Source organism: Magnolia sinica, chromosome 3, assembly GCF_029962835.1.
Source record: "Magnolia sinica isolate HGM2019 chromosome 3, MsV1, whole genome shotgun sequence".
NCBI lineage: Eukaryota > Viridiplantae > Streptophyta > Magnoliopsida > Magnoliales > Magnoliaceae > Magnolia > Magnolia sinica.
The window spans coordinates 105,511,581-105,537,618 of record NC_080575.1 but is presented as its reverse complement, the minus strand read 5'-3'; the positions used below and the strand labels follow the sequence as shown (position 1 = coordinate 105,537,618).

At 40.0% G+C, this 26,038-nt stretch overlaps 2 protein-coding genes across 2 annotated transcripts in view; both read right to left on the bottom strand.

Moving 5' to 3' along the window:
- Positions 1-20,231, bottom strand: part of LOC131240557 (large ribosomal subunit protein eL37-like) — a 60,104-nt gene extending 39,873 nt beyond the window's left edge. Inside the window, exons 1-3 of the mRNA XM_058238850.1 lie at positions 20,165-20,231; positions 19,926-20,058; positions 16,832-16,933 (exon numbers count right to left, since the gene is read on the bottom strand). Of these exons, the coding sequence (XP_058094833.1) occupies positions 16,832-16,933; positions 19,926-20,058; positions 20,165-20,230 (301 nt within the window). The 5' untranslated portion in view covers position 20,231. The remainder of the gene's footprint in view (positions 1-16,831; positions 16,934-19,925; positions 20,059-20,164) is intronic.
- Positions 20,232-20,797: 566 nt separating this feature from the next.
- On the bottom strand, positions 20,798-25,354 carry LOC131240555 (MDIS1-interacting receptor like kinase 2-like). Its single transcript, XM_058238848.1, has 2 exons — positions 22,753-25,354; positions 20,798-21,413 (listed from the first exon to the last, which is right to left on the bottom strand). Exons 1-2 carry the CDS (start codon positions 25,337-25,339, stop codon positions 21,055-21,057), a joined length of 2,946 nt encoding a protein of 981 aa, XP_058094831.1. The 5' UTR covers positions 25,340-25,354; the 3' UTR covers positions 20,798-21,054.
- Positions 25,355-26,038: the final 684 nt, after the last annotated feature.

Sequence of the window (26,038 nt, the reverse complement as noted above, 5' to 3'; positions counted from 1 at the left end):
TCTTTTCGTCATTTTTAAAAACCTAAAGTAGAATTATGAGCTTTAAGTCATTTTCATACTCTCTTCCTCTCTCTCTCTCTCCCATCTCTCTCATCCTCTCCCCGTTGGAACCCACATCATGTTTAGTCCAAATGAGTGATAGGATCTCCCCTGCTGTAATCAACATGTACTGCTCCTTTTTCCTATCCAGGATCGGATGGACAATCAACTCTAGCAACTTTCAAAGTCAAGTCTCGTTTTTTTTTTGTTGGGTTTTGCAAATTTCCAAGGAATGGCGCCTGAGAATGGATGGATTAGGTCTAGATTTTAACTGATTTGTTTGGGCTTGCCTAGTCTATTACAAGGTTTTATTTTGCACAACTCATGTCAGATTCAGGCTTTGTGCCCGGTCCAAACTCAACTTATTGACACCCCAAATCACAACACACGTGTGCAAGATCCAATCATTAGGTAGAGCTAGCAGCAAGGAATAATCTAATCCATTAATCAGGTGGGCATGCCTTCAATGTCATAACGCATCTAAATGCACCATTGAATTACTTAACATCCAAATCATTTTTTCACTAGAACATATCACTACAACTTTTGGTGACATACCATCTTTTCAATTAGCATGACACTTATATGGGGCATCCGTCGCAAGATTCCAACAAGTGGGCCCCAAATTAGATGTGTTTTAGGTTCTACTTTTACAGTCAAGTTTCTAATTTTGTTAGGAGCATCGATGATTCAAGGAGTGGCCCTGGGACCAGATAGTTTTGGGCTAAATTTTATTGTTATAGAAAAGTCTCCATTTTGTTGGGTACTGCTGTATTCCAACTAGTGGGCCCCAAAGTAGATATAGTTTAGATTTTAGTTTTAGAGCTAAGTCTATAATTTTGTTTGGAGCATCGACAATTCAAGCAGTGGCCTTGGGATTGGATAGTTTTGGGCCAGATTCTATTCTCAGAGCTAAGTCTCCATTTTGTTTGGCACCATTGTATTCCAATGAGTGGGCCCCAAACTAGATATGTACGTTTTAAATTCTAGTTTTTAGAGTCAAGTCTCTAATTTTTCATGGAGCATCGACAATTCAAGGAGTGGTCCTAGGACTAGATAGTTTTGGGCTAGATTCTACTCTTAGAGTTAAGTTTCCATTTTGTTTGGCACTGTTGTATTCCAATTAGTGGGCCCCAAACTAGATATGTACGTTTTAAATTTTAGTTTTTAGAGACAAGTCTCTAATTTTTCATGGCGCATCAACAATTCAAAGAGTGGTCCTAGGATTGGATAGTTTTGGGCCAAATTCTACTCTTAGTGTTAAGTCTCAGTCTCCATTTTATTGGGTACTACTATATTCCAATGAGTGGGGCCCATGTATTTATTGATTCATTTGTACTTTTTAGGAGAAAGTCTATTTGAAGTTTCATTTTGCATGGCCCGGGCTTTAGTGGAGCACTAAATTAGGAAAGGCAATGGGCCTGCAACTCAATTTGGTCATATAAAGGAAAAAAATTAAGAAAAAGCTAAGAGAATCGGATCGCCCCTAATCTTGTCCTATCTAAGACCAGCTCTCCTCTGGCGGAGAGAGGGAGGTCGGATGCCAAATTGAAGATCCTGGTCTGCTGGTTAGAGCTGCCCCATCGAGTTAGGCCGTCCGCAATGGAGTTAGCTTCTCTGGGGATATGCTTGATTGAAATAGACAGCGAGGCTCTAAGGGCTTGAAAATGGTTCTTCCAATAGTATGTGTTCCAAGGAGGGTTCCCTGCTATGGAGAAAAGGCCAACCATGAGCAGACAGTCGCTTTCCACCTCGACGTAGGAAAGGCCCATATCCTTGCAAAAATTGAGGCCATCAATAACCGCCTTCGCCTTTGCCTGAAAACTCAATCCCATGCCATAGCCTTTTGAGAAGGCAAACTTGAAGGCGCCCTTATCGTCTCTACATACACCCCCACTCCCGGAAGGACCTAGGTTACCCCTTGACGAGCCTCGAGCTAATTAATTTGTCGATGGGTGGGATCATGTGTTAAAATTGTAAACCCAATTAGCAAATGAATGAGTTTTGGGTCAAGGGTCCATGGGCTGTGACTCTGGGTTGGGGTTTAAATGGTCCATTTCTTTTGTATTGGGCCAATGAACCCAAACTAATCCCATACCCTCTGCCATTCTGCTTCAATAGTGGATGCAGAGGAAATGTGTCAATATAAGAGTAGCATTACCAAATATTAGTAGCCAACTTACCATAACATTGGATACGTTGAAATAATAGTTTTTAGTTCTTTTTTCCCCCCCTACTTTTCTTGATAGATGAGTAAGAGATTGTTGAGGGTCCTTCTGCATGTGGAAATGAGACCCACATGTATGGCCTTATGTAGTCTTTCCTCTAACCATGTGTTCGGAGGTATTTTTATTTTCAGTTTTATTATTATATTTTTTAAGCAAGTAAAAGGAGAGAAAAATAATATATTTTTTTCCCTATCTAGAGACTTGTTGCTATATTTTGGTTTTCATTCTTAGTGATAAAGAGGAGAATAGTCGGTGGAAAAAGATGAGCAAGGTCTCTTATTTCTTCAAACTTCTTGTTGACCATAAGAAATATTTTTTTATCTCAGGCTCTGTGAGAGTCCATTCACAATACCAGTTTCTTCGATTGTCTTCTTCACTGGTTGTGTTGGAATTTTGTACAATCCTTAGTTGGTGAGAAAATTCTTTCTTTTATTGTTGCTGGAAATTCAACTTTTGGGTAATTTATTTGGGCATCTAAGAGAGTTGTTCTCTTGATGATGGTACCTTTATTATCTCTAACATAGTGGTTTTGCACTGAACTGGTCCCGTAATTTTTCCTTCACATCAAAGGATTTTCCATGTATAAAATTTGTCTCTTGCACATTACATATTCGATGATTTGCTTGCTTGTGTTGGAAGTGATTATCATCCATTAAATCTCATATATTATTAATCTCATTGATTTGCACATAAAAGAAAAAGTTGAGTAGCTTCCCAACAGAGATTATATTACCATCCAATGACCCTCAAGCCAATTACAAGCTACGTATAGGATATAGGAGGAAAAACAAATAGGGCCTAATGGTTAGCCAAAGGTGGCACAACTTATGAACAGAGTCAATGTCACAGACATGTCACAACTGATGACATGACATCGATTGTTGCATGCTATGCCTGCAACAAATGTTGCAGAGGATTCTGATCCCTTCTTTGGCAATGGTTCATTCCTCAATCCCAATTAAAATGAGAAATGCAGGTTGCAGCTGCTCGCCTGAACTTTGAAACTGCCCCCTACTCGTGCATAGAAATAGGTCACCTATGTAAAATTTGATCCACTTATCACAGGTCATCACTGTGTGAGTACCATGCATCTAAAATCATCCACATAGGTTCATCATGGAGGGCACATGATTTGAACCATTGGTCTTTTTCTAATAACCATTCATTTACTTTCAACAGGTGTGGCCCACCTGATGATCAGATGGGCAAGTTTTTCAAGACATGGAAGCTACCTATTGTAAGGACTATCTGTTGAGCCGCGCCAGTCTCGCATGCACATGTCTTGTTTCTATGTGCGTAGTACTCAAATTACAACCCTAAAGTAAAACAGACACGAGTGAAGTCATGCAATGACAATAAGATGAGCTGTGATGGAAAGAGACGAAGACGGACTTTTGTTTCTCCCTTGAGTAGGATAAACGTCCAAAGCAGACGACTGGAAAAACCAATAATCTCGTACTTCTAGGGCCCATTTGGATTGCTAATCATTTACCTAACTATAAATTATAAAAATGATGCATTATAGCTAGGGCTGTACACAAACCGGGCTAGCCCGATTAGCTCGCTCGACTCGGCCCGAAAGAGCTCGACCCGGAACTGAGTTCGGGTTGGGACGGGCCATTTTCTTCGGCCCGAAACTAAGTTCGGGCTGAGTTCGGATAGGTTTCAGTTCGGCCCGACTCGGCCCGAAACCGGACTCGGCCCAACTCGGCCTATATATATATATATATATATATATATATATATATATATATATATATATATATATATATATATATATATATATATATATATATATATATGTATGTATGTATATTTTTTCTAAATTCTTACCCAGTTACCTTAACTACTTACAGCAATCCAGGCCATCCAAATCATAAGTCCTTTTGTACATGGAGCAAAGTCCTAAAAATCTATGACAAAAACCCTTCCCAAAAATCAAGGCCATTCAAGTTACCTGCCTAAGCTCTTCTCATGGAGTAGATGGAACAGAGTCAAAAAATCAAGGCCGTCCAAATCGTGGGTCCGAAATTGGCCCGAACTCAGCCCGAACTCGCCCGATTGCTAACCGGGCCGGGTTCGGGCCGGATATGTTGGCCCGGTGACCGGGCCGGGCCGGGTTCGGGCTGCTTTGGCTGGTGAGCGGGCCGGGCCGGGTTGAGCCCAGTTCGACTCGGTTCGGCCCGATGTACACCCCTAATTATAGCATAATGCATTATGTTAATAAAATGCGTTCGGAACTCTAATTAGTATTATAATCTTAAGGTTATGCATGCATAATGATTTATTTTCTTAATTTTGAGAATCCTAATAAGAATTATAATTTTTAAGTCATTTTCATGTACTCTCTCATCTCCCATCTCTCTCATCCTTTCCCAGGTAGACTCCACATCATGTGTAGTCTAATCCAGCGATTGGATCTCCTTTACTGCAACCAATACGCACCACTTCTTTTTCCTATCCACGGTTGCATAATTAGAACAAACAATCTAGTGACTTTTAGAGTCAAAGTCTCTGTTTTTGTTGGGTTTTGTAAGTTTCCAAGAAGTGGGGCCGCGAATGGATGGGTTTGATCTAGATTTAAACTGATTTGTTTGGGCCATGAACAAATTTCCTAGTCTATTACATGGTTTTATTTTTCACAGCTGAGGCTTAAGTGGACCATTAAATTAGAGCTGGCAATGGTATGAGTCTGTTAAGCTCATGGGGCAGATGGCCATCAGTCGGGCTTAGGTATGCTTATTGTGTTGTGGTTCATTTATAGCCTGAAACTGTTAGCTTGGAGATATGGTGAACAACCACATGGAGAGAAGAAGGAAGAAAGAATCCGGGTCTACAATAGCCTGAATTGCATAGGCACATGGAGGGGATGACTTTTGCTAGCTAACTAATCACTATGTGGGATAAACATGCATCGGATCCACCCTGTCCATCAGTTGGGCCGTCAAATTTTCAGTATGAATCCTGGAAATTCAGAACTTACAATAGCTACACCATAGGGAATGGTGTAAAATCGTTCCAAACAACTTTAAATTCACATAGTTTGGCCAACATGAGTAGTAGACCCGTGGTGTGTATATAATCACCATGGTGGCCGGGCACCACATATAACTTGGACAATTTTAATGGTGAGACTTCTCATCTAAACTGTTTCTAGTGGTGTGTAACACCTGACTTTTGAAACAGCTTGATTTGTTAGTACTGATCCAAATAAAGAGCGGCACACCTGATTGATGGGGTAGATCACATCCACATGAATTTATTCTTCCTCATGAGACAAAAGTAATGCACAACTTCCATATCAAAAACTGCATTTTGGAAATCAGAGAGAGAAACTCAGGCGGAAAGACTTGTGCGGGTAAAAGATAAGTTGTTGGTTGGCTTTTGCGGATGAAATCTAAGCCATCATTCAGTCTAAGATAACCTTACCTTCAATTGAAAGGTTTTGGATGAAATTGATATTTGTGTTTTCCTTCAGCTAGGTCTGTGTGACCTAATCAATAGGTTGGATGGCAGAAACATTATAGCAGACCCTGGGAAATTTTAAGTGGTGAGAGCTTGCTTCTAACTTGGGCTAGGTGTTAAAGTAAATGAATCAGGCTATGCTCCGGTTTTCGCCAGAAAAGAAAGGTTGTTAAAGTAAATGAATCAGGCTATGGCTGACTCATTCTTATATCAAACCGTTTCTAGGACGCAACATAAGTATTAACAAAAAGTTTCAATTCCCAAATATGACAAAGTTACTAATGGGCTTGAAATACGAGCCCTTAAGTAAATGGGTCGAAAAAGTAGTGCTTGGGCCTAATAATTTGTTGCAAAGTCGGACCACATTTTAAATTTTAAACTAAATTCTTAACCCAATTAGTAAATGGTTGAGGATCAGGTCATGGGTCTATGGGCTGTGCCTCTGTTTGGGGTTTGAATGATTGATATGTTTCGTAGCGGGCCATTAACTCTTCAATCTTTCTCTAGCACAAATTGCCTTGGTGGTGTTCAGTTATAAGAATGAAGGTACATGAAATGCCATTTAGGTTCGATGTAGATATCCAAGCTGCTGCAATGTAGATATCCACTAGTAGCAAAGCATACATCACTCTTCAACTCTTTGGTCCACCGAACCATTGACGCTTTACAAAGTAAAAGAAAACCAACCATTGCCCTTGCCTGGAAACTATATCCGTCAACAGCCTGGGCTTGGGCTGGGCTGAGTCCTATCCAACTTACGCTGCTAGTAACGACTCATTACTAGTTGATGCTCTGTGGGCCATCATGATGTATGTGTTTTATCCACGCCATCTATCCATTTTTTTCATATCATTTTATGGCATTTCATAGCATGATCCCAGAAATGAAGCAGATACATAAGAAATAGCGGTAATTGAGTGCCCACCCATAAAAATTTCCCGGAGGCTACAAAAGTTTTGTATAAGCTGATATTTGTGTTTTGCATTCATCCAGTAATGTGTGACCTGATTAATAGGTTGGATGGCAAATAAGCATTACGGTGGGCCATGGTGGGTGTTCAATTACCACTAGTTTCCGATGGTGTGGTACACTTGAGATTGTAAACCGAGATGAGATGAAAGCTTTTGTGTATTTGAGACAACCCAAAGGGGTTGAATATATAGAGATTACAGCATCTATATAAGGAAAGAAATAAAATCAGAATCATCTACCTATGGAAAATCAACTATATAAGGTATGCTAGCTATACAAGGTATGTTTCAGCCTATCTAACACAGCCTGTCTAACAGAGATAACGAAGATTGGAGAAGGAGAGTCGTTGCTAGGCTCTGCATCGCCAGTAGAAGGATTTTCCACCCAAAAAATGGGTATTTTCTCTCTGTTTTATGTCTATGCAGTAGATGCCTTCTTTTGTAATCTGATTACTACATGTGTAAGGTGTTTATAGTTTGTCTTATTTAGCTTTTAGGCTGTAATCTATTTACAGTAAACTTGTCTACATATGAATAACTTGTTAATTATTTAATTGCTTGTAATTGAGTATTCACATGTGATAGAGCTTGTAATGATACATCCTTTACAAATCATCAAATGACATAAAAAGTCTTCATTTAAGATGGATCATTGAAATAAGCCCACTGAATGAAGCTATAGCCGATCCTTATGATAAATTGATCATTTGATGGGACATAGAAGTGAGCCCACTAATTCAAATTCCCTTTGATAACGAGAAACTGTTGAATGTAAACAATCAACTACTAATTGACATGCACATGTAGTGTACGAGCAATGTGTACAGTATGCTCCACATGTACAGTGGCCCCTATATATGTTGGCCATGCGTACATGGCCATATGTCTGAGATAGACATACATGCATAATTAACCCATGTATATAACAGGCCATATAAGATACAAAGAGAGATACATGATACAGAGAGGTACAAAGATGGATTACAAAGTAGGCTAGGCATGATACATGAGTACATGTATAGTGGGACCACTGATGGATGATCCCACGTGTACAGTGAATTAGATTAAATATAGATGGATGATACGCATAGAGAGAATTGTGGGCCATCATTTTCAATCCATAGCTAAGTGGTAGACTGAGTGAAAGATACCTCGTTTCAACACTGAGGTCTTGGCATCGATTCCCTAGCAGGGGTGGCTAACAGTGAAGTGTGAACTGACAGTGGGGTACTAACAAGCTAACAAGAAAAAAAAAAAAACTGTCTGTTGCTTTCATAGGGTGGTGGCCTGTCTGATGGCACATGTAGTAATAATTCTGCTGATTAGAAATCCTAGCCTTTTAATAAGAGGCAAGCAAGTAGAAGGTCAGAAAAGAAAATAAAGCAAACAGTCCATATTCAATAAAAAAAAATTTTTAAATGAAATAAATTCAATGGATAGGATCTTCCAATACTGGGTTATCTTTTGGTCCATGGCCATCCACTGTTTGCAACATCATATGGACTATTTGGTCCACCAAATCATTGACGCTTTACAAAATAAAAGAGAATCAACCATTGCCAATGGCTAGAAACTACAGCTGTCAATGGCCTGGGCTTGGGCTGGGCAGAGTCCTGTCCACGCTCATCCACAAAGTAGAACCTAGGCCTGAATGCAGCTTGGTCTTATGATAGGCCCGAGTAAACAGATTCAAGCCCAGCCCGCGATAGTATGCAGGATACCAACCAAGCCATGGTGATTATGCATGACCTCATACCAAGGTGGATCCCGACTACCCCCTTTTGTACAAGATTTGGTATGTTCGTATAATGCATCTCATCATGCATGATATATGACAAAATTTCCCTTGAAATTCTAAAAGGGCTGGGCTCGGTTAATGGGCTCTTGAACATAGCTTGAGCCCAACCCAATTATTAAACAGGTTTAACTTTTAAGGCCCGGACCTGAACCTTGTGCCTAGTGGGCCACCCCAAGCCAGGCCTTAAGTGGACCAGCCAGGCTCATTGATAGCTCCACCAAACTCTTAAGCCAAGCATTGCATGATACCACCTCTCTAAGCAGTGTACCCAACCATGCCTATTGCTATCCCTGTTGGGGATGTTTTTGGATTACTTGACCAGATCATAAAGGCAGGGGAATAATTCAATGCAATGAAATGTGTAGTAGACACTGAACAAGGCGTCTTACAACCACTGGATTAGGGAATCTTGGAGATGATTGGAGTGGGAGAAGAGAAACCTACAACCTTTCTCCAACCCAACCACTCCGATGCTCTCTTTAGCAGTTTATATTGGTGTCCAAAGCACCGTTGGGCTTCAGGCCATGCCCACTTTAGACTCAAATTTGGTTTGTGCATGGCCATGTTTGGGCCGGGCCTACACTTATGACTCATGGCCCACACCAGCCCCAGCAGAGTCACTCAAACCTGAGCTCGAAAAACTAGTTAGGCCCGAACTCAATCCTGCCCAGCCCAAATTTGGTAAAATCACTATTTTCCACTTACATGCTGTTAATATATCATTTGATCAAGTGGGGCACACAAACACAATGAAATAGATGTCCAGAGAAGTGAAACCAGTGGTATGCATTCACGGAGAATGGGTTGCTGTCTAACGGATGACTAGAATGGGATATTTATAGGAGCAAATGAAACTAGGTGAGTCTAAAATGACTTGCGCCCAGGCCCAAACCAAAATCTGAAAGGCCCAAGCTTTGCCCATGGGCCAAGCTAGTATTTTAAAGCTGGATTCAAAGTAGAAATGGGCTCATGGAGTGACTTTTAGAGACAAGTGTCCTTTTTGTTGGGTGAGTGGGGCATGAATTTATGGGTTTGATTTTGATTGTAAGCTGGTTTGTTTGGGCTTTTCAAGCCTAGTATATCACAAGGTTTTATTTTGCATAGCCCACGCATATTAAATTAGAGCCAGCAATGGTCTTTGACCCTGTCAGCCAATAGGACGGATGACCAGTACTCGAAATACGGGCACATGGAAGGGATGACTTCTTTTTTTTTCTTTTTAAAGAACTGGGGATTTCATATGTCGAATTAACAGAGTAACCGCAGCCTGACGCTTAGTGCGCGCCTGAGAAACCAAACCTGACCATAAACAAACCAAAACCCACAAAGCAAAGGAAACCCCAAAGGACCTGGGCACTCTATAGAGGGAACAGCCCAGGCCCAAGATGACAAAAAACACCCTATAGACATTCGGGCTTTTGCAAGAAAAAAAGGAACCTGAGAGAAGCCTATCATAAGAAGAAAAGCCGAAAAAGACCCCAAGCTAATGCAGATCTAACCACTATGGGAGGAAAGCCGAACTGCCCCCAGACCCAACCTATCCAGGAAAAGGCTGCCTCTCACATGCCTAGGGAGGAGCGAATAGTGATGAAAGAACGAGGAAACTTGAGACTCACTTCCCATACGGGCCATACCATCTGCTGGGCCATTACCTTCTCAATAAATGTGCCCAAAACTAATCCGACCAAAAGCTCTCCAACGTAGAATTCTTTCTATCCAATAGGCCCCTTTCCATGAGGGGCACGTGATGCCATTAAGAAAATCAATCACCAACTTTGAGTCTGACTCTACAATAATTTGGGGAATCCATAAACTGACACAGAAAGCGATCCCGTCATGAATTGCACGAAGCTCCGCATATGTGTTGAAAGCAAGCCCACAGCCTTCTGAAAACGCGAACATAAGCTCCCCGTCATGATTCCTGCAAACGCCGCCACCCCAAGCCGGCCCCGGGTTTCCCCTAGCCGAGCCATCTGTGTTAAGCTTTGCCCAACCCTTGCTAGGTTTCACCCACTTGACGATTGAATGGGGAGGATAGGGGCGGGGAGAAACTGAGATCCCCAGAAATGCATGAGCAGAATTGGAGGGAGGCGGGTACAACAATTTAAGGCTACACCGAACTAGCGAGGATATCCACCATTTCACCTTGAACACAATCCCATCAACCTGCAATGCCTTGCCTTCGAATCTAGCCAAGTTCCTAGACTTCCAAATCTCTCACAAGATGAGAGAGGGGGAGATCCTGTGAATTGGGGATAGATGCTGGTGCAGACCTGCAGAGATCCACCATAGATCTAGGGTCTCAAGGATGGGCAAGTTAGAGGTGAAAGGGACACCGAGGGCCTGCCAAAAAACCTTCCAAACAGCTAAGGCTGTTTCGCTGGAGAAGAAAAGATGATGCAGAGTTTCAATGCTGTGTCCTGCAGGTGTAACTCTATTGCAGCAGATGCACTTGGAAGCCAGAGATATGCCATGCCCCTACACGGCTGCATCAGTTGGGATCGCCCTCTGCATCAGTTGTGATCACCCTCTGCGGGGATGACTTGCACTAGCTAACTAATCATTATGTGAGACAATCATGCATCATATCCACCCCATCCATCAGTTGGGCCGTCACATTCTCACCATAAGTACTGTATATTCAGTGAAATCCAAGACTTACATCAGCCGCACCACATGGAAGAGGGTTTTTAACCATAGGTAATGGTGTAAAATCATTCCTGAAAACTTTAAATTCACATGGTTTAAACAACATGAGTATTAGAAGAATTTAATAATCTTGGTATGAAACGTCAGATGAGTTGATTGGATGGTCTATACGCACAAAAGTGGACGTCAAATATAACTTGGAGTATTATAAAAATGAGACTTCTTATCTCAGCTATTTCACATGGTGTGTACCTATGGTTGAATCAGCCTGATTTTAATTTGGCCCGGGTCCAAATAAAGAGCAGCACACCTGATTAACGGGGTGGATCTCATCCACATGAGCTTGAGCCAACCAACAGGAAAGAGTGGAGATTGAACATCTACTGTTGAAACATTCATGATGAGGACACAGGGTGTTCTTGACAAATCTATTCAGTCCATCTGTTTTCTCAGTGAATGGCCAAAAATGAGGAAGACCGAAGCTCAAGTAAGCCACATGACAGGAAATAGTGAGATTGAATATCCACCCTTGAAACATCCTAAAGCCATTTTCAACTTCAGATCTGCCTCATTTTTGGGCCCATTCCCTCAGATTGACTGAAAAATGGATGGGCGGAATATTGGACTTCTCACAAACATTAAGGTAGTGCCCCAAGTACAGTTTGAGATAGGATGGCAACATTAATCAATGGGCCAGCCAGAGGTCCGGTGGACATTTAAGCATATAGGGTGGGGGTTGTTTGACCGTACAATGATGTTGGTGACAAATCCACTTTATCCATCTCATTTCCACCTCGTTTTAAGGCATGGACTCAAAAATGAGGCCGATCTAAAGTTCAAGTAGGCAAAACGTACGACTATGAAAGTATGGGAATTAAACGTCCAGCCGATGAAATAGTCATAGAGTCGCATGATGTTTTTGACAAATCTGCCGAGTCCATCTATTTTGGCTGCTCATTTTATCACATGGCCCATTTTCAGTTTTTGATCTGCCACCTAAATGAGCTGGAAAAATAGATGTACCAGTTAATTTCTCACAAACATTAAAGTGGCCCCATGTACGATCAAGACTAGGTTAACCCGACAATCAATGTGAGAGCAAGAGATTGGTGGACATTTAAGTTGGAGGGTGAGAGTTGCTTGACTATAGGTGTGGTCTACAATGATGTTTGTGACAAATCTGTTCAATCTATCTATTTAATTTGCCACCTCATTTTGGGGCATGGGACCAAAAACGAGGCTGATCTAAATCTCTAGTGGGCCAAACGAACATGGAATATGCTCGGATTTTACTTTTAGATTCAAGTCTCCTCTTTTGCGAGGAGCATCGAGATTTCAAAGAGTGAGCCCTGGGACCATGTGAGTTTTGGCTCAGATTCTACTGTTAGAGTCGAGTATCATCTTTTGTTGAGAACATCCAGTTCCAAGCAATGGGCTTGTCATGTCAAAGTCTAAGTTTTTATTTTGCACAGCCCAATCTCAAGTAGAACAATAAATTAGGCTGGCAATGCGCCTATGACTCTAGTCAACCCTTTGGCCAACTAACCAAGCTTGCTTATAACTTGGGCTCAGGTGTACTTATTGGGCTATGTTTTGGTTTCAGCATGCAAACAAAGGCTATTAAGGTAAATAAATCAGGCTATGGCTGACTCATTCCTATATCAAACCGTTTCTAGGATGCACGTAAGTGTTAACAAAAAGTTCCAATTCCCAAATATTACAAAGTCATTACTGGGCTTGAAATACAAGCCCTTAAGTAAATGGGTTGAAGGAGTGGTGCTTGGGCCTAATAATTTGTTATCAAGTGGGACTACATGTCAAATTCTAAACCCAATTAATAAACGGGTGAGGATCGGGTCACGGGTCCATGGGTTGTACCCCAAACTAGTCCCTCCCTCCACCACTCGGCATAAATTGTGGATGTGTTTGATCTTTGTAGAGGTGATGGTGATGATGACAAAGAGGAGATGAGCTCCCCAGGATGCCTTTCCATCATCACTTCAAGTACCACGGCACCCAAGCCATATACGTCACATTTTTCAATTTTTCAGTCACCCTCAACGTATATGCAAGCTCTGCAAAAAGGAAGACAGTTTAGTCATGTTCTTTCTCTTTGTTAATCATCAATAGCTAAACTATTAAGCATATATCAAACTCACAGGGGTTTCTTAATCTACGTTTCATATCTTCTAGGTTATTTTGCTTGTTAACCCCAAGGCATCTCTACAAATTGTGCATATGCCAATTGCCATGTGTGTGGCACATCTGGGAGTTGCATAAGATGTGCTAAAACTTTTAGATGATCTTGCTTGTAAGTTAGGATGGTCTACTTATAAGGCATGCCACATGCATACATTGCGTACTATTGACTTTTTTTCTCAAAACTATCCATTGTTTTCATGTGTTGATGGCCTGCCTGATAAGAGGACCAGATTAATCATTGTGTTGGGTCATTTGCATGGTTAGGCCTACCTTTATGTATGCCTCATATATCCCAAACACATGAGAAGTTGGCATGTGTAATCTAGAGTGTATTGATGCGTCTATAGGTATCGTTGTATCTACACATTTCATTGGCAAGGATTGGGTGATATGGGCATGTTTCAAGAATTTCCAATCTTGGAACTTCTTTTGTTTGTGTGGGGCATTCACTGTGTGCGGCATCACATCAACAGTTTGGATCATAGAGATGTCTAACCCTTGTGCAACGGAGTAACCCAGCCCTTATGCATCATTTTCACATTTTCTTGTATGGGCTAGAAGCAATGAACTTTTTCAATCATTTATTAAATAGTGATGACCCATCCATCTATACTTGGTATCCATGTAAATCTATCCAGACCATCTGAAAATATGGCCCCAGCATATCCCAAAATTACACTTATTGGAGGATTCTATACATACAATTGGTGGCCAACAAATGGACAGCTATGGAAAATGGAGAGCGCCACGAATTTAATAGGTGATAACATATGGTTAAGTTGGTTGGGTAACATGAATCCTGGTCAGTCTTACCATGCAGCCACATTACTTCAATCATGCATAATGTAAAAAAATGATGGACATCAAGTGCGGCAAAGGAAAAACATTATTCACAGTATCTTCATTTGCATGGTTATATATTAGTTTTAAATACTCACAGATGCTTTACAATTTTTTAGTTAAACAAAGTTGGGGATTTGAACAATACAATCCCTTTTGTTTCTTTGCAAGGCCTCTTACGACTGTTGGATTAAGGAATCTTCCAGTTTCCCTAGAGTGCCACATTTGACAACAGTATGATAACTCATGCACAAACTTTACTGTGTAATTTCCAACAAAAAATAGAAAATCTTACGAAAAATAAAAGACCAGTTGCTAAAAAAACTATAAAAGCATGGAGAATGAATTAGCAACTAACCTGGAGCGATGTATCCATAACTGCCTGCAAGCGTGGTCCAATTGGACGAATCGGGTATCAACAATCTGGCAGTGCCAAAGTCAGGGACACAGGCCTCAAATTCTGAATTCAACAGAACGTTATTGCATCATAGGTCTCGATGGACAATTGGCCGAGTGCAATCATGGTACTTGTAAGATGATGCATGGGTGACACCTTTAATAACCTTCACCCTAATATTCCAGTCCAACTGTGCAGCTCATTCATCATTACTTAGGATGTTAGCCAAGCTTTCCCTTTCCATGTAATCATAAACTAGAAATGAGAATTGAGCATGGGAAAAAAAAAAAACCATAAATCTTCAAAATGTTGTGATGGCAGATTTGTCATCAAAACCCTCTGTCGCTTCCACGATGTATTCAAACATAGTAATCCCATCATAATTCCATATTGAAAATGGATTTCTGCTTCTCCTTTCAAGAATCCCTCTTTCTATTTTTCTTCTTATTTGATAATAAATGGAAGAAAAGTTGATGATTACAAATAAAAGAAACAAGACCACCAAGAGAGGAAGAACAATGAAGATGACAACTTGGCGGACTTTTCTTGCATCACCATGGCTTGTTGAAGGAGCATTGCAGGGTCTCAAACCTTGCACTTCACCACATAAGCCTTTGTTTCTTATGAATGCCTCTGCGAGAGCCTTCTGAAAGGACTTTCCAGGGTTCTGCTGCTGCTGCTGCTTCTTCTTCTTCTTCTTCTTCTTCTTCTTCTTCTTCTTTTCTTAATTTATCCAAGGCACGTAAGAGGATTGACATAGACGCGCAACGACTGATCTGGCTTTTCAATTATCCAAGACAACTAAATTATATTCTTAATACCCTCCATTTTAACTGGCAAGGGTCAGGATTTTGTGTTCAGAACATCTCTCAGGATGGTGAAGATTGGCAGATTTGGGATGCTAATCCTAACTGAAATAGTTACAAAGCTGTCATTTCAGGATATTTATGGTAGCAGCAGGCCTGACTCAAGTTTCAGACCTCATTTAGTTTAGTTTAGTTTTATTAATATTATTATCAATTTTGGAAGGTAGTTTCATGGAAAGTTGATTCAGATGATCAATTATCTTACTGATCTGATGTTCTAACTAGCTGATTCATTTACATCAATTGCATGGCTAAAGTGAAAAATAATCAAATTCATCCAGAAACCATAAGAGGAAGAAAAAATATCACATGAAACTCACTTGATCAATGAGGAGCTCCCAGTTTGATTAGCCTCAGCAATGACCAGTGATTACTTACCTGGAATGGACCAGACTGTTGGATTGGTTGGGATCAGAACTCATCACAGAAACAGGACGGGTTTTGGCTGAGACTGAAACTCCTCGGTGAAATGGGTCAGTTCACTAAAAACACAAGTCAACCATTTTATTAAGAACATGCAAGTTCACCAGTCAAAGCTGAAACACAACCTGCATATGTAAGCCAAACATGCTAGAAGGATAATATTGCTAGTTGTTACTAAATAATTTTATCTATAGCAGATTCCTAGGCCAGAATAGGTCAGGAAGTCAAAACATCTATTAGGAAGTTAATAACCAGGCAACACGTGAACATCAGATTGATGTTTAACAGCAGCATCAGTAATAACTTGTAAATGCATTAGGTATATAAAAAACATGTAATGCTGACAAAAAGACGAAAAGCGACAACTGGTTAAAGTTCATACAATTTGCAACATCTTGCAAGCCCTAAACCCATGATTTGAGTAGCGAAATGAAAGATGATGCATCTAGTTACAAGCGAAATAAAAACTCAATTTCTAAAAATATTAGGTAAGACACAAACTGTCACTGAAGGTTTACCAAGATCGTGAACATTCAACATAAGACCAGCAAACCTATTTTTGCTCTTTCTGATTTCATTGGGCATTAGGTCTATCGAAAGGGTCAACAGAAATCCTCCTGTTTGAGCTGGAAAATGCAACTGGCAAATATACAGAAAAGGAAAGAATGGTTTTTCCCAACATCAAAACTTCATGTTTATACGAAAGAATGGTTTATCCCAATACAAAAACTTCATGCTTATTCAGCAATTTAAGATGTCGAAAAGTCTATTCTCTATAGAAGATAGCAATATCTCTAGTGTAAAAGAACCTAATTGATAAAATTCAACAAGATCAAATACAGGAACTGGATACTTGAGACATGCCCCAAAACTGAAGCAATTCCTCTATGCAGCAGCAGTTGTCTTCCTCGAAGAAGTGCAATCTTGACAAAGATGGAAGAAGCAAAGACTACCTTCTCTGAAATTGCACTTGAACCTTTGAGGCACATGATGTAAATACCTCATCCTTCCCATTCCGGTTGTCTTCCTCGTAATGGCCTTCACACTCCAGTTATCTATTTCTTTAAGATAATCAGTAAACAACATACTTACAGAATCTGCTAAAACTATATACATTACAAGAAGATAAAGAAAGGAATAAAAAACTGTGACCCATGTTATGGTCCATATGCCAAATGTTCTGAGTTTTTCCCATTGAATGTGGACATTTGCTGCACCCACAAGGCCACAAAATCTGGCTGACCAATGACCTGACTACTCCAACCATCCATATTGTCTTGATTGATGATCTATGTCTGATCCAAAGTTTGATGAGATGAACAGCCAGATATATATTATGGGGCCCATGCGATCAAACAAATGGTCCTTGAATTCATAGGATTTATTTATTTAAATTAATTTTTAGGGTTAGACTGAGTCAGTATTGGTTCAACAAGTTTCCCTTTGGTATTTCGTCACTTTTTGGTGGGCCACTTTCTGGGCATAACAATATTAGAACGTCATGAAATTGGTCACTATCGAGCCAGCTTCAGAATGATCCCATGATCATACAATTCTGATACAGTTTATGTGAGGTACAACCAGTTTAAGATAAGCCTATATGTTTGTGATGAGATTCAAGGGCATTTTGGTCATTTCTTATTATAATAGGTTTTTCTTTAGTTGCCAAAGGATAACTGCCTCTTTGGCTTTGTGTGTAACAGCACATTGTGGTTACTTTTAATAAAATTTTGTGTTTAGCGTGTTGATTCCCTTTTGGCATGTGTTGCCTCTGGTTGAAACATAGGAGATTGATTGATCAGTAGTTTTGACCAGTGGGCTGGTGGGAATCATTTCCACAGCGACTTCATCTTTGGAGACTATTCTACAACATTTCTAGCTAACGATTTCAAAAGAATATGGATCCAGATCAGTCCATCACGTTCACATTTGCATTAACAAATGCATAGTTTTAGCTCAACTAGGTGACAAAATTGTCCATATTCGGACCACTGTTGGAATGGTTATCATAATCTTGTCATCAGGATTTTTGTGCTCATAAGTCCTATCCACATGATGGCCCACCAAATCTATGATCCTGATCAATGCACGAAAGTGTCAAAAGTGTGATGGAGTTTTTTTTTTGGTCAGTATTGACATCATGAAATTCCAGGAAGCATGGATGTCATAGAAAACATTTCTCCTACATCTTTGTGGGAAATGGGAAACAGAATTCCTCCTTTGACTTCTCGAATACAATCACCAACAAATGCATATTAAAAAAGTAGGGGAAAAAAAAAGATCCAAAAGGAAAGGAAAATGTAGTTGTCTCATTAAGCTTGCTAAATTATGCTCTCATGTAAAGAGCACAAAGTGGCGGACCAATCGACTCGCCTGACCTAAATTCTGATTTCACAAGAAAATTGCCATGTCACAAGTAGACAATCAACTTGGCTGCATTAAATTTTTTTTTTTTCAAAAGCAACTTGGCTGCATTTTAACGAAACTGGAAACCAAAAGGATTGCTTTCTTCGTTGGGCCTGAGTTTTTCAACATCAAACATAGAGCTTGCGAGTCAATTACACTTTGGACATTATGTGCAGGAGTGAATGATAATGACAGAGGGGAGAGAAAAATGCCATGACAACAGCATAGCCATTCATAAAAGCTAATGCATGTGTACATGTTTGTGCACTTTTCTATGCATATGCGTTTGAACAGAATATTCAGTCTATCCAAATTCCTAAACATTAATTCGCAGAGACAAAACAGTTAATACGTTAAACAGCAAAGAAAGGCCCTATGTCAACAACGAAAAAGAGGTTATCGAATCCATGCACCATGTATGATGTTATGTGTTAGGCTGTTAGCTACCAAAAAAACTGGATGCAGGTGGACCCAAATGGATTGGCAACGTAACAAAAATATTACTGGTTGGACAATCTTAGCTGTCCAACTGCCCACCTACAAATGAGTGGTAGAAAAAAAAATGGTGGAAATGGACAGCACTCCTTACGAAATAGTTCAATTGGAAAGGTATAGATTCATCTCATCTAGCAAATTTTAGGATATGATCCATCCATGGTAGGTCCACCGTCCATGAGATGAACAGTCCAGATCAAGGACTGGTATGACCACTCCAATTAGAGTTATTACACCAGATAAGGAAATTAGTGTGCTGCACACAGGTTTCATTTCTCCCATAAGAAAGTGGCACAATAGGACACATACAAAAAAAAAACCAACATAACTTAGGGGGTGTTTGGGAACATTTTAACCCTGGAAATGAAATTGCTTTGCATGGAAACCCGCTTTTTCTCCATTTGCCAAAAAAAAAAGAAAAAAAAAAGGTAGTGTTGCAAACTGATTTCCGTTTCTCAGATTTTCCTTGAAAAACTGTGCAGATTCATCTCTCCCAAAAAAGAGACGTTGATGACTTCTAAGGCAAAGAAGATAACATGAGGTGACAGAACATGGAATCCCTATAAAATTGGAATCCAAAAGAAACAATGGAGAAAAGAGGAAACCATGGTTTCAATTTCCTGATGATTTCAGGTTAATTCATATCCCCATTTTAGTAGTCATCCTTCCATTCAAACACATGAAAAGAAAAGGAAAAATAAAAAATAAAAACTAGAAGCATAATGTGAAATACAGACACAAATCTTTCAACAGTATACGGAAACTTTCATTCCTAAAAAGATTGTCCCAATTGTTCAGCGATCTATAGACCATTGGCGTGTTGCAGCCCACAGTCAATGGACCATGCACCCCTTAAAAACAAAAATAAAAATAAAAACTCCTCGATTAGATGATCCCCCACTATTAGGCTTGGAACTTGCCATAGTCAGAATGTGAACCGTTGCTGTAATTCACTTCTTAACCATCTATTTATAGCTCACAAATATCTAATCCACATCGAATGTAGAGATTGCACGAAAATGCATGAAAAATAATAATCAAAGAATGATTAAGCAGAGCATTGAAACCCAACTAATGCATAAAAACCGAATTGAGCTTCCAAAATTGGAGAAATATTAAAAAAGCGGGGGTCGGTAGATTACGTACACTTGCGGATACGGCTAGCGGGATAAGCGCAAGAAGCGCATTGGCTCTTCTGAAGATGAAAGCTACGGCGCCCGCACCGTACGCAGAGAGTGTGTCTTGTCCCCTCTCTTCCCAAAGCTTCCCGTCCCTTTCCCTTATAAATTAAAATGGAAATTCATTATTTTCTTTCTTTCTTTTCTTTTTCCTTACATGAGGAAATGGAAGAGGATGAGATTAGAGTTAGAGATTAGTGAAATTACCATATTAGGCTTTGATGAGACTGTGTTCTTCTCGGTCGCCCCTTTGGAGCGGGAGAGGAGAAACATGCAACCTATAGGAGCATATGAAATTAGGTGAGTCTAAAATGACTTGAGCACAGGCTCAAACCAAAAACTGAAAGGCCCAAGCTTTGCCCATGGGCCAAGCTAGTATTTAATGGACTCATGGAGCTTATGCAAGTCACCTTAATTTAATGGGTGAAGAAAGCAGGCCACATCAGCTCTCGAATCCTACCAATTATTCATGGAGTAGATTTAGAGGACACTTTGACTTGAGGTATAGTATAATTATCTTGAGTCACATTGCCGGAGTGTGAAGTCGTTGCTCTTTTTTCTCCCTTTTCTTCTTTTCCTTATCAATTAACAAAACCACAATTGGTACCTTTTCTCGCTAATAAATATACCCATTCTTCTCATAATAATATGTTAGTAGAAAACTATTATTTCAAAAAAGTATAACATCTCCTAAAAGGTAAATTCTTTGGTTTAGAAGACATTCAGTTAGAAGATAACCATCACACATACAATGAAACATTTTTATTCTTTCAACATACCTTTATAACATTTGGGTTTTGATCACCAATCCTAGAAATCTACTATTTTTTAAGAGAAAGATAGGAGCACACCACCTGTAACTTTATTGATACAATAAAAACGATATACAAACATTCAAGTGGGAGCCACAAAGAAAGAGAAGCTTCACCTGAAAATCTACATTTTAGATAAACACCAATTCCACACACTAAAATTACGTACATATCATAGCAAGAAAAATACCTTCTCCACATACGATGATTTTCATACAATAAACACACAGTAATAATGTTCTTGCCACTACACACCCTCAACCTTGATGATTTTCATCCACCCAACTATACCTTAAGATCCATGAGTTGATGTAATGTAAGTGCGTGGAATGGCCCTAGAGAAAATGAAGACCCACCAATAGATAACTCTTGAGCCACGTGGTGCATGGTTGGCCGAGAGTTTGGATCTGGCTGAATGCATGAAAGTGCCATGTACACCACAAATATGACTTCGTGTGCAACCACAGCTGTCGGGTCCGGGAGACGTTGGTCCAACATATCCTTTAGCAGTGTATCTTGTCTACTTGGTGGTGTCAGAGAGGAGATGAGCTCCCCAGGATGCCTTCCCATCATCGCTTCAAGTGCCACAACGCCAAAGCTATATACGTCGCATTTTTCAGTTACCCTCATTGTATATGCAAGCTCTGCAAGAAGGAAGATGGTTCAGTCATGATCATTTCTCATTCTTAATCGTTAATAGCTAAACTCTTAATCATATATCAAACCTACCTCTATTTCTTAATCTAGATTTCATATCTTCTAAGTTTTTGTGCTTGTTAACCCCAAGACATCTCTATAAACTGCGCATATGCCAAATAAGACATACTCAGCACATCTTAGAGGTGCAGAGAATTGGCCAAAGTTTTGTATGATCTAGCGAAAAAGTCTGGATGGTCCATTGTTTTGTATACATTGTGTACTGTTGGCAATTTTTTCTAAAACTATCCATTGTTTTCATGGTAGTGGCCCGCTCAGTAAAAGAACCAGATTAATCATTGTGTTGGGTCATCTGCATGTTTGGGATTACCTTTATGTGCGCCTCGGGAATGCCAAACACATGACTTAAGTCATTGATGTGTATGTAGGTATCATTGTAGTTGCACATTTCATCGGCTAGGATTGGGTACTATGGGCATTATTTCAAGGATTTTCGATCTTGGAACTACTTTTTTTTTTTTTTTTTGCGTGGGGCATTCACTATGTGGGACATCACATCAACGGTTTGGACCATAGAGCTGTCGAACCCTTGTGCAGTGGAGGAAACCCAACCATCCTCTGGGATCTCTTGGCTGAGCATTGAAGGATGCCTTATTTCCGTATGCATCATTTCCACATTTATTTCCTTACACATCATTTTCACATTTACTCGTATGGGCCAGAAGTAACGAGTTTTTTCAATCATTTCTTAAACAGTGATAACACATCCATCTATACACTAGGAATATCCATGTAAATATATCCAGACCATCTAAAAGCATGGCCCATATTGTAGATGGAATAGGTTCCATAAATTATAGGTATTGGAGGATTCTATCCATCTAATTGGTGGCCAACAAATGTACAGTTAAGAAAAATGGTCAGCATCACAAATTTAATAGCTGATAAAATATGCATAAGTTAGTTGGGTAACTTGAACTATGGTTAGTCTTACCATGCAACCACACTATCTCTACCATGCATAATGTAAAATGATGTTCTTACGTTTATCTTCGTTTGCATTATTATATTAGTTTTGACTTTGGGGATTGTAAAAATACAAACCCATGTATGTTTCTTTACAAGGCCTTTTACAGCTGTTGGATTAAGGAATCTTCCAGTTGCCCTAGATTGCAATATTTGACAACAGTATGTTAACTTATGCACAATCCTTAGTATGTAATTGCCAACAAAAAATAAAATAAAATAAAAGGGAAAGCTTAAGAAAAAATAAAGACCAGTTGCTAATAAAACTTTTAAAGTGTGGAGAATGAATTAACAGTTAACCTGGAGCGATGTATCCGTAAGTGCCGGCGAGCGTAGTCCAATTGGATGAATCAGGTATCAACAATCTTGCAGTGCCAAAGTCAGAGACACAGGCCTCAAGTTCCGAATTCAGCAGAACGTTGTTGCTTGATATGTCTCGATGGACAATTGGTTGGGTGCAATCATGGTGCATGTAAGATAATGCATGGGCCACACCTTTAATAACCTTCACCCTTAGAGTCCAGTCCAACTCTGCAGCTCCTCTGTCATTGCTTAGGATGCTAGCCAAGCTTCCCCTTTCCATGTACTCATAGACTAGAAATGAGAATTGAGCATGGGAACAAAAACCATAAAGCTTCACAATGTTGCGATGACGGATTTCTATTAATGCTCGAATCTCATTTCTAAAACTTCTTTGATCGGATTGATCCCCACCTTCGAGTGGGTGAAGTTTCTTCACAGCTACTACTTGGCCTGATGGAAGATTTGCTTTGTAAACTTTTCCATACCCTCCAATTCCGATGATGTATTTGTCGTCGAAACCCTCTGTCGCTTCCATGATTTGTTCAAATGCATCAATCCCATCATAATTCCATATTGAAAATGGATTTCTGCTGCTCCTTTCAAGAACCACCTTCTCTTTATTTCTTCGTCTTTGGGAATAAATGGAAGAAACGCCGACGACTATAAATAAAAGAAACAAGGCTGCCAAGAGAGGAAGAACAATGAAGATGACAACTTGGCGGCCTTTCCTTGCATCACCATGCCTTATTGAAGGGGCATTGCAGGGTCTCAAACCTTGCACTTCACCACATAAACCTTTGTTTTTTATGAATGCAATTGCAGGAGCCTTCTGAAAGTTTTTGCTGTTGGGAAGAGGACCTTCCAAAGCATTGTATGAAAAATCAATAGATTGCAAGCTGAACATTGCTTCAAAAGAAGGTGGAATGGAGCCCGACAACATGTTGTGGGAGAGGTTTAACTTTTCCAGCACATGCAATTTCACAAGTTGTGGTGATATCTCTCCATTGAGCAAGTTATGACTGAGATCTAGTAAATCCTGTAAGTATACCAGGTTACCAATTTGAAATGGAATGCTTCCATTCAAATCATTTTCGCTCAATTTCAGATATCGGAGTTTGGAGCAATCCCCTAATTGAGGTGGTATTGGACCACTTAGGCGATTCATTGACAAGTCAAGAACCTCCAAATTGGAGAGTTTTCCAATCTCTTTTGGTACCTGACCAGAAAGTTGGTTATCATTTAAACTCAAGTTGAACAAAGAAGTTAGCCTCTCAAATTCCTTTGGAATCTCTCCTTCTAGATGGTTCGAAGAAAGACCAAGTACTCGTAGCTGCTTCAGCTGCCCAATCTCGCGAGGAATTCTACCAGTGATCATGTTCCCAGATAACTGTAGCCTGGTCAAGTTTTTGCATTCTCCCCAGTTCGGTGAGAGTTCACCAAACAACATGTTGTTGCTGACATCCATGAAATAGAGATGTGGGTATACACCAAAGGCTTCTGATACATTTGCAACAAGCTGATTTCCTTCGAGTCGAACTCTAGTTAAACTAGTGCAATTTCTGAAGCTTTTTGGGATCTCACCAGTTAAATGGTTGTCAAATGCATTGAAGAGTTTAAGCTTGGTCAAGTTTCCTAAAGTGGAAGGGATAGAACCTGTTAGAAGGTTACTCTCAAGCTCAAGCTTATTGAGATTTACCAAATTCCCAATTTCCAGAGGAATTGAACCAGAAATTTGATTGCTGTAGAGGTACAAAAGTGTAAGGTTTCTCAAATTACCTAAAGCAGGAGGGATTGGACCTGTCAGATTGTTATTGTGCAACGATAACTTAACCAAATTCTTGAGATTTCCTAATTGTGCAGGAATTGAACCATAAATTTGATTTCCGTAGAGGTACAAAAGTGTAAGGTTTCTCAAATTACCTAAAGCAGGAGGGATTGGACCTGTCAGACTATTATTCTGCAATGACAACTCAACCAAATTCTTGAGATTTCCTAATTGTGCAGGAATTGAACCAGAAATTTGATTGTTAGAGAGGTAGAGGACTGTCAGCCTGGTCAAGTTACCTAAAGATGGAGGAATAGGCCCAGTTATTTCATTAGACCAGATGTCAAGCTCTGAAAGGTGAGAAAGGTTAGCCATTGAAAGAGGTAGAACTCCAGAGAGATTATTCATGGAGATATTGAGGGAGACGAGTCTGGAAAGAGTGCCAATATCGGCTGGGATGGTTCCAGTGAGTGTGTTGTCACTGAGATTGAGACGGAGGAGGTTTGGAAATGACGAGAAACTCAAGTTATGAAGCTTACCTTGTAAGCCTGCACTCGGTAAGCTTATCTCTATTACGCTTCCAAGGCCGTTGCAGGAGATCCCATACCATTTGCATGGAGAGATTGTGTTGGCACTAGCATTAGCAGATGGAAGTGACCATGAATGGAGAGCTTGTGGTGAGAAGATGCTGGCTTTCCATTCCAAGAGAGCCTCTGCTTCTCGGAGTGTGGATGCTGGTGCTGTTGTAAAGGCATTGGAAGAAAGAAATTCTAATAATAAAAGAAGAAAAGCAAGAGAGAGAGATTTCTGTATGGCCATGGCTGTTGTTGCTTATGGTCTGTTACGAACTTACGATGGATGGGTATTTTTATAGAAGGAGGTTGATGCTACTCTGGACAAGAACAGCTTGTCTTACGCTTACGAAAAAGGAAAAGAAAAGAAAAGAAAGAAAAAAAAAAAGAGTCAACTGATACATGCGCCGAAAAATATGAATTCCCGTATAAATGCGTGCGCACACTATCAATAAAGACAGATTGGGGAATGCGAGTGCTATCTTATGCTAGCAAGCTGACAAGGTAGAGCTAGTGACATGTGAATACAGTAGATTCATCTCTCCACAGTACATGCTGTTAGATGAAGAATCAATCAGAAACGTCTATCTAATTTTCCGTGCCCTGACCCATTACCACCCCAAATCACAGCACACGTGTGTAAGATCCAATCTTTAGGTGGGGCCAGCAGAGAGGGATAAGCCAATCCATTAATCAGGTGGGCAAATTTTCAATTCCATAGAGCATCTAAATGCAGCATTGAACTTATCATCCAAATAATTTTTCGTGCCAGAACACTACAACTTTTGGTGACATACAACTTTTCGACTATGCCATGAAAAAAGGTAGGCCCCACCATGAAGATCACCCTTCTCGAAAATCAATTTGATTGACTCATTAGGTGGGCCACACATAATGTTGAGCCAAACCATCAATTGCCTGATGGTACTGATAATGGCTTATCTGA

Coding starts and splice junctions, on each gene's coding strand:
- LOC131240555 (XM_058238848.1), bottom strand. CDS start 25,339: ATGGCCATACAGAAATCTCTCTCTCTTGCTTTTCTTCTTTTATTATTA. Junction 21,414..22,752: donor TTACGGATACATCGCTCCAG/GTTAACTGTTAA, acceptor TCCTTCTTGCAG/AGCTTGCATATACAATGAGG.